The sequence below is a fragment of the Gasterosteus aculeatus genome, chromosome 20 (genome assembly GCF_964276395.1).
Source record: "Gasterosteus aculeatus chromosome 20, fGasAcu3.hap1.1, whole genome shotgun sequence".
Lineage (NCBI taxonomy): Eukaryota > Metazoa > Chordata > Actinopteri > Perciformes > Gasterosteidae > Gasterosteus > Gasterosteus aculeatus.
In genome coordinates this window covers 15,655,016-15,664,196 of record NC_135707.1, presented here as the reverse complement: position 1 = coordinate 15,664,196, position 9,181 = coordinate 15,655,016, and the positions used below count along the sequence as shown (strand labels likewise).

General features: G+C 43.6%; 1 protein-coding gene across 1 annotated transcript in view; it reads right to left on the bottom strand.

Moving 5' to 3' along the window:
* Nucleotides 1-1,768: 1,768 nt before the first annotated feature.
* Nucleotides 1,769-9,181, bottom strand: part of LOC120810964 (zinc finger protein 236) — a gene marked incomplete in the record, with an annotated part of 34,418 nt that continues 27,005 nt past the window's right edge. Inside the window, 7 exon segments of the mRNA XM_078095350.1 lie at nt 1,769-2,622; nt 2,960-3,133; nt 4,988-5,117; nt 6,452-6,646; nt 7,033-7,149; nt 7,383-7,540; nt 9,141-9,181. Of these exon segments, the coding sequence (XP_077951476.1) occupies nt 2,507-2,622; nt 2,960-3,133; nt 4,988-5,117; nt 6,452-6,646; nt 7,033-7,149; nt 7,383-7,540; nt 9,141-9,181 (931 nt within the window).

Genomic DNA, 9,181 nt, shown 5'->3' with positions numbered 1-9,181 from the left:
CTCTACTCTCTGCTTTGTGCGTTTTCTTTCTCTGGCTGATGCTCATTTAAGAAGAGCGGTGTCGGGTTACAGTGAGTCAGCAGGCAAATACAGAAATCCATGACACATTTTGCATTGGTTATTCATGCCCGGCTTTATGAGCTACTTATCGCTGGGGCGGCTTGAACAACGTTTAATCTCAAGTTTTCCAAAACAAATATTTGTGTAGTGACGAATGGAGCGTGAATCAGTCGGCAGGCAGCATCCTGACACGTCATTGCCAAATAAGCACGGCGAAGTCAACACATTCAAGGCCGGGTGAAGTTAAATATCTCCTGAGTTTTCTTGTGTGTTGCATTGCGATTCTGCATTCAGTGTTGATGTCAATCTAAATGTCAATTTGACTCTTCGAAGCGACAAATTGACAAACGTGGTGCCGAGCCACGCAAGCAGGTTCCTACTCCCAGTCCGGCCTCCCCTATTCTAATAACCTCCGGCCTGAGAGTGGTTTAAAAAAACACGAGGAAATGGTTATAATCGCACCCATCCATTTTCCTCCGCTTATCAGGGGTCGGGTCGCGGTGGCAGCAGGCCCGGCAGGCCCAGCAGGCTCACCCAGACCTCCCACTTACGGATTTACAATCTCACACCAAACGTAATGGGGATGCACGTCCTTCCCTCATGAAACATTTTGCAGAGGCAATTTGAAACGTATTTGAAAACGTGAACGTATCGTCACAACCTGTGTTTCCTAGCAACATGGAGACAAAAGAAAACCGCAAGCAACTCAGAGAAAAGATCTTTGGAAAGGAGGTGGCAGGAAAAAGATTCAAAACTCACTGGGCATCCCACAGAGTTCCGTTCATATGAAATACCACCTGGAATCTGCCCAAAGGCCCCGAGGACAATTGTGAGAAGGTTGTTTGGTCTGATGATACAAAAATGTAGCTTTTTGGCCACCAGCAGTGGCAGTAGCTGTGCTCCGTCTCCACTGTGGCGCTTTCTGCTGCTGGCAGCTTCAGGCGCTCGGGATGCTTCTCAGCATCAGGACCTGGAAGGCTTTTAAAGGAAGAACAGTATGAATGCAGAAAAAAAAATATCACCTAATCCTGGAGGGTAATCGTGCTCAGTCTGCAGGAAGATGACTTGGGGAGATTTTAGAAACGAGCCCCAGCAGAAAGGGCTCAGACGGGGGGGACGTTCTGGAGCGGCCGAGTCGAAGCCCACCCCTCGATCCAGCTGAGAATTTTTGGCTGAACTTGAAGCTCATGATCTCCGTGCAACCTGACACAGATTAGGCGGTTCGTAAAGAATGGAGGAAAGATTGCAGTGTCCAGATGTGCCTGACTGAATACCATCTTAAAGGGGGGGGGGATATTAATGCGAGCATTCACTTCAGCTTATGTATTAAATCATTTACATTTTCTACCAATGTAGAAAATGATTTTCAAATGTGACGATTTTTTATTATGAGTATATATTATTCAGGATACATCGAGTTGAATTTTAAATCTTACCTGTATTTGACATTAATGAAACTTTTTTCGCAAAATATGAATTTCTTTTGCAACACTATGACTTTTTTATTCATTTTTTGGGACATGCTACGACTTTAATAGTTCCTTTGACAAACTTTTTTCGACAATACTATGAAAGGTTTATACCTTTTTGAAGTACTATACAATGTTTTACCTTAAACACACACACAGAAATGTGTAGCTAGTGATTAAGCAGCTTTCTCCATGTATTGCTTTATTTGACGTAAAATCAAAGATAAAAAAGATGAAAGTTTAAATTAGTACAAAAATTACTTTATTCTTAATTTATTATGGACAATAGAAAATACAACTGAAAAAAATTATTATCTGTACATTATTCAGTATAAATGCAATACTATGTTCAAATGACATACCTCGAAAAAAGTATTTTGTGCCGATTCATCAGAAAATAGATGCAATCTAACAACAATATTTACAGAACTGAAGTAATTGAATACCTCGTACAGCATAAAATCCAGGGGACGAGGGGCGGCTTAACCGATACCTCTTTGAGTATTGTCTTCAAAATAGAAAAACACATGGAACTAAGTGCAAATGACAAATCACCTCAAAACTATATACACGACACATATGTGAAAAAAAAGAAGTGACATATCTTGGAGAACCATGAAAAAATGGTATGTTGTGGTTATTGAAGTCATGATACCAGTGCAATTGTTTGCACCTCCGCTTCATCGCTGTGGGCACAACCGTTATGAAGCAATAACACGCTCGTCTCTCAGGAGTTTCCTCTCCTTCCAGCCGGGTCGGCATGAGAGGGACCTGCATCTCCTGGAGAACGCTCTTGGATGCTTACGTTCAGCGAGCCAAACCTCTCCGGAGGTTTGATGTATTCATGACAATCAGACAAGGGTGGAAGCCCTCGGTGTGCAATGGAGCAAACAAGGTCTTTGGGTTTGGCAAAGCGTTGCTGCCTGGCTGTGAAACTCAATCTGTACGGTGCCGCTGGGACGGGGGGACTTGTGTGGTCAGGGGAAGACATTGTGCCAGTCTCCGGATGGTTCAGGAACCGCTTCCAGGTCGAGCTCAGGTGTCTCCTGGTGCACTGATTCGTCTTGTCTAAGGGAGGGGTCTTGGATCTGACCTGGAGAGGGAGAGGGGAAGAAACGATGAATTAGAAGGGAGTTTGTTTTACTAAAGTGCACTCTACGTTTTGCCTTTCAAAAAAAGTTGACTGATCGTGGATTCGGTATTGAAAGCTAATACAACAACAACAGTTTGGAGCAGGAGAAGCAGGTGGCCGATAGCTATGAAAAACAACAAAAAAACAAAACAGAATCTTAATCAAGGAGGTTTTGGAGAAGTAACGATTTAAAATTCCGGACGTGCATCTTCCGCTATCAAAGTCATCGGGACAGTAAGCGTGTCGGCCCGAACATCTGGCTGCACACTGGGCGGCGTGGGGCCGGTCAGCTGCTCACCGTAGCCGTGGGATCTCTTCATGTGGTGTTTCATGTTGCTCTTCTGGGTGAACCTGATGCTGCACACCTCACATTTGAAGGGCTTCTTTCCAGTGTGTTTGACCATGTGGACCTGCAGAGCACTCTTCTGGTTAAAGGCCTTGTCGCACTGGGCGCACTTGAAAGGCCGCTCGCCTGCAACAAAACACACACACACGTATTTTCATGCATTAGGACGACGGGTTCAGATTCATTTAGTGCCAAGTAAGATTATTGGGACTAAGTATAGTGCAATATGTTATGCGGCAGAAAGATGTACCAGCAACCTCAAGCAAATACATTCCTCCACACACCCACGACTGTACAAGCTAAAATCTCCATTAATTTCCATTCCCATATGCATGAAAAAGAAATATCTGTTAGTCATAAAAGAGCCTCCTGACGTAGACACGTAGAAAAGAAGCTGCGACGTGATGAAGGACATTGTACTAATATTATCTTGCATAGTTTGTGTGTACTTGCATACTTAGAAACAAGTGTATCTGCCTGGAGGAAGACGAGGGGCGAAATCCCACTCACATATGAATGAATGACACAGCGGGGGCCCTGACACACAGCAGAGAGCTTCTCCATGTTCTACATCACTGCTCCAGACAGCAGACTGGCCTCGGGTATCCAGTCGCCTTCGCTTACACAACTAAAGTCACTTATTAATTTTATGAAAAGCAAAAAACAAAAGCAAAGCCTTGGAATAGATGCGGGATGGAAGGTTTTTGTTCTTCAATGTTGCTTTGAGACTAAAGAGAGAAAACCAATCGGCATTTAGTTGCCGATTAGCTGTGTTTGCATGAATACATAAATTATATATATATATAATGAATGTGTCTCAAAAGGAAAGCTTACAAATAAGTTTCACACTATTCATTTTTCAATTTTATTCAAGACGTCTTCGGGACTCTTGATTCCGTTTGACATGGAAATCTTGTCAATCCAATTTGTACCAAAAAGAATAGTCACGAGTGTGCTGAGGTTTGAAAAGAATATCAAACAGGGAAGCTTTTTGTTAGTTAAACATTGTGTCGTGTTCCTTTGAGTGTCGCCGCTCACTGTGGAGTTTCCGACGTGCAGTAGACCAAGTAGCATGAACCCATACTGGAGGTTTGACATACATGTTGCCATGGCGCTCAAAAGGTTTCTCCTCATTTATACAACTTTTCTAAACTTTTCCACTACGTGGTATTGCACGTTGCTGTTTGAAACCACATTAGAGGAGGAGAACCAACGCTCCACCCGCCTTTATCGTGAATATGGTGCTGGAATATCAGTAAAGACAACTTCAGATTAACAGGCTTTCCCTTAGCATCCATAATAACAGAGGGACATATTCAGCCTCAATACTAGCAGCCACTCATTCCTACTAACTGCTCCTTTAAAGTTCATCACAATCTCCTCAATAAGCATCTAAATCTGACCTGTGAAGTGTCATAAATATAGTGGATCTAGATAAGGTAATTAATACACCCGCAGTGTTCAATCAGTGGGAATGAATACAAACACGAAGGAAGTTAGCAACAGACGATAGTAATGTTCACACATTCACAGCATTTCCTGCCTGGCTGCTTATTGGTCGGCTCAGCGTGCTGCAGATGGAGCCCACTCTCTGAACACTGGCAATCCAGAGAGCCCGAGCCACATGAGAGCACAGCACTCTGAACTAATGGCTACTCCCTTTGAGAGAGGAGAGTCACGGCCTGCACAAAAGGCTGCCACATTTGTCGCTTGGCATTTTGGGGGGTTTTTGGCGAACAAAAAAGGGACGAAAGGAGTCTCAGCCGCCCTCTTTCTAGATATTACAACTTCCAGGTTGGCACGACTTTCTTTTTACCATCGTAATGAAAAGTGAATCAATAAATAAAATGTTGAATAACCAATAAAACGGGGAGTGTGACATGTTACAGTTGATGTTGCTATTATTATCATTCTAAAAGTGTAAAATACATTTGAATTTCAATCACAACATTTGTACTGTGACAGCAATAACGCTGAGACCTGTGTGCGTCCGGTTGTGTCTCTCCAGCTGGCTGCGCTTGGCGAAGGCCTTCACACAGGAGGAGCAGCTGAAGACTCGGGGTTTCTGGGAGCTGGGTGACGGGCCCGGCTGGTGCACTCTTTCGTGCTCCTGCAGACAAATCAATAAAAACAGGATTTTATTGTCGGCGTGTCCCTCTGACGGCGGGATAGCTCGATGTTTCAGTTACAGATTCAGGAGGGTCTCGAGCCCGCCAGTCATTTTAAACAGGGAATTTGACTTTTCTTCTTCTATCTTTCTTGGGTTGAAGTCGGTTAAATGATGTGCTGAGCGGATGGCTTATGCAATAATGAAAAATAAAAATGACCAATATTTTAGTCATTATGCCTCAACTGAGTGAATGTGCACTGATTTTATAACTGACCCACCATAGGTTTAAATTACTAGTCGTTGTGTGTGCTGAAAAACCAAAAATGGTTCTGTTTGGTTGATTGACTGAAATGAATCTGCAACTATTTGGAAAATGTTTGGCATTTTTCAAGCTGAAACTAGTGATTTGCTGGTTCCAGCACAATGCTGTGCTTATTCATGTCATGTATGGTAGTAAACTGAACATTTATACTGAGAGTGGTCCAGGTTGTAAATACATACAATTCTTTGTTAAAAAAAGTTTGATTGCATGTGTCTACCAAATATTGACAACCCTCAAACAAAAGAGTTATAATTCTGATGTAATTTGCCCAAACTCTCTGAAGCAGCATTTTGGAAGCTGTTGTCCACTCAGCCAGACATAAAGTCTTGATGGCATTGATGAAGCATTACTCATCTCTTTAGGGCCTGCAGGCATTTGCAGAATTTGGGTAGACTGGTTCCGAGGATATTTGGGCTCATTATGGATGCAGTTTGATAGAATGGCCTCGGGTTATTTGGGAAAATCAGTAGAACATTGACTTTTGAAAAGATGAAGGAAAAAAAATAATAATAATAAAACTTTCAACCACACAAAAAAGAAAACCTTTACATTACCCAGTTTGTCTCCACTCTATGCACCGCGCTCACAATGATGTCAGGGTAGTCACTTTAAAGTAATACTTCAACAATTTATATTAACTTACACGCTAATTACAGACTATTTTGTTGCACGGAGGAGTCTATTCAAAATGCTACTTGATTTAGCTTAAATAAAAAAGATTTCTGTGCAACGGTGAATTTTTTGCTTAGAATCAGCCGTTTATATCTGCATAGGGAGAGGATCGTCTTCATAGGGTCCACTATGTCGCACTGACATTCTTCTACAGTAACCCAGAATGGACAAACATTTTGCATTTCTTCCCACGTCCCTGTAGTTCTCCAAAACCCCACCCATGGATGCCACGAAGCCCTACGCACTGCTCCTTTGAATAAGTGATCAGCTGGAATAATTTCACCATCAAACGTATGCAATCAACCGCATCACAGTCGGCTGTTCTCACGCAGGTTCTCACCTTCAGGTGTGTTGCTCGCTTGAAGGCCTTGTTACAGAGACCGCAGACGTGACAGCGGTCCTTGCCGTGGGCTTGTCTACAGTGGCGTCGCAGAGTGTTGGCATTCTGGAATACCTGATTACAGTAGTAACACTGGTTCTGGCTGTCGGCCTCCGCCTGGCCATCCTTCCCACCCTTGTGGCCATCGTCAGTAATCTGGACGAAACGCAAAAGATGAGCGAGAGACGCGTTTACCGTTACTTCCCAAAGCATTGGAAATAATGATAAACCTGGGCTATGTTTCATAAACCTGGTTTAATCTCACTACTGTCCTAAAGTGTTACACTCGTGGTGCATATTTCCATTACAATCCAGTCTGAGATTGACAAATGTGTTTTTACATCTTCCATCCAGCCCATGATTACAATTCAGGCTTATGATGAAAATCAACGGGTTGACACTAATTTGCTTGACAGGTAATCCATCACTGTGGATTATCATGATGCCATTTTAAGCATCAATGCGTCACTGTAGAACCACACACACACACACACACACACACACAGGCAGGCAGGCAGGCAGGCAGGCAGGCACACACTCACATTGTATCCATTGTCAGATGCTCCGTTCGTGGATTGCGAGTGGTGGCTGACCAGTATGACCTGCTGGCCTGAGCTGTTGGGTTGTCCCGGGTCACTGAGCACTGCAGGAAACTGACCCTGAAGATCAAAAGATGCTCTGGTAAGGCAGGTGACCAACTTCACAATGTCAAGTTTGATCGTCACACATGCTTAATGACATCACCAATTTGTCATGTTGTTTGTCACTGACAGTGTGTACAAATACATTTTAAATCAACCTGCGTTTTTAAATCTGTCACGATACCAAATAGCGGCAACAGATGGCCTCTAAATGCCGTAGCGTCTTTGTGTGCGTTGTTGTCCGTTTATACCTGCGCATTGAGGTTGAGAGTGACACCATCCAGAATTCCCTGGGCATCCGCCAGGGTGAGTGTAACTGTGTCGTCGCCGGCAACCCCTCCTGGTGACATCACGAGGCTCTGGGACACCGCAGGAAGTGACAGGGTGGTGCTGGGTGGCAGGCTGGACACTGACAGGTGAGATTGAGAAGGTTAGAGAAGGTTAGAGTTCTGTAAGCCAGCGTCATGTTGCCTTTGTGGTAAATGTAGTGGAATGTACTCGGCATTTGAAAGGGGATTATTAGAGTTTGGGTCTGTAATAGCGTTGGAATTGTCTACCTGTGCAAGAGGGATTGAAAGGAAACGGTGAGGGTGCAATTCACAGTTGTGATAAGTTACTGCTAATGCCACCTGGACCATTTCTGTCACCGATGCTTCACATTAAAAAGCATCCGACTGGAAAAACACACACCGTTGTTTTCACTTGTGAAGCAGCTGCGTCGTTTTTAACGGTCGATCGGTTTGGAATATTGCAGAGAGTGATGAACTAATCAGGCGCAGTCACAGTGTTACGTTTTACCAATTTTTCTTGCTTCCTCAATTATGACAGCGATGTGAAGCTATATTTAAGGACGTGACGAACAGCCTTTTGGTGTTTTGCTCCATGAATAAAAATAACAATATTTTCATTAGCTTCAGTCAGGGATGAAACTCCATTATATTACCCGTGAAGAACACCAGGCAATATTTTATTATAATATGAAGGGGCGGCGTGACCCCGTACAGTTTATCAGCCGAGGTGCAGGTTGAACCGTATTAACATACAAAGTGTCTGGAAGGCTTCATTCCAATCAACACGAGCAGAGATGCTCACAGTCTCTGTGAAGCGGTGGAAATGTTTTCCACTCGAGTTGAGAAGGAAGGCTAATGAAGAGAGGGATGAGTGACTGGGAATTTGATTAAGCCTAAAAAGTGACACGCAAACCAGTAAACAGCGAGCCATCTGACAAAACAAGTCGTATCCGTTCGCTTGTGCACAAGCCTTTTTTTCCTCAGCCTTTTACTTTCTCATCCTGCTGTCCAATTATTAAGTGACGGCATTTCACATAAACATGTGTGCCTCAGTTATACCTACTCTTGACTAATGCCTGCAGCGTGTACGTACATTCACTTACGATGAATTGTGTAGCCTACAAGAAGAAACTTTGCAGCAGGGATCACGGTGTCGTTTCCAGGCTCCCGCAGCCACAACAGCTTATTAATTCTCTGTCCTGAGACGATGTTTCAAAGCTAAAAAGGTGCAGCCTGGCTCAATTATGTCAATAACGTTAGAGGGCCATATTGATTTTAGAATTTCCTGCAACAAAGAATTGCGCCAATTTAATAAGTTGTGCTCAAGTCGGTCAGCTGCTTATCTCCAATGTTGTAGCCATGCTATTGGCTTAAAGTGGTGGCCCTGAGTCAAGTGGAGTCATGCAGCGGGTCACTAATGGCGGCTCGATGCAGGGCAGAGATGCAGATTTTGTGTGCATTTAGAAAACTGAAGTGGTGTGGAACGACTGATAGAAAGGTGCGGGTACTTTGTGACCACGAATGTCTGAATGTATTTCAATAAATGAGGGAGTGAAGCGCTTTTATTGCTTCCTGAGAAATCAGTCCGTAAATGTTTTAGAAAGGTTCTGATAAAAACATACTAGCTACTTTGAACATATCTTGGGGACTCCAAGGTTTCAGAGCGACGAACTTGTGGTCATCTAGAAACAAAACAAATACTGCTCTCTAAGTCCTAACCTGCCATTCCAGTGTTGGCGGGGCTCTGAGGGAGGAGATGG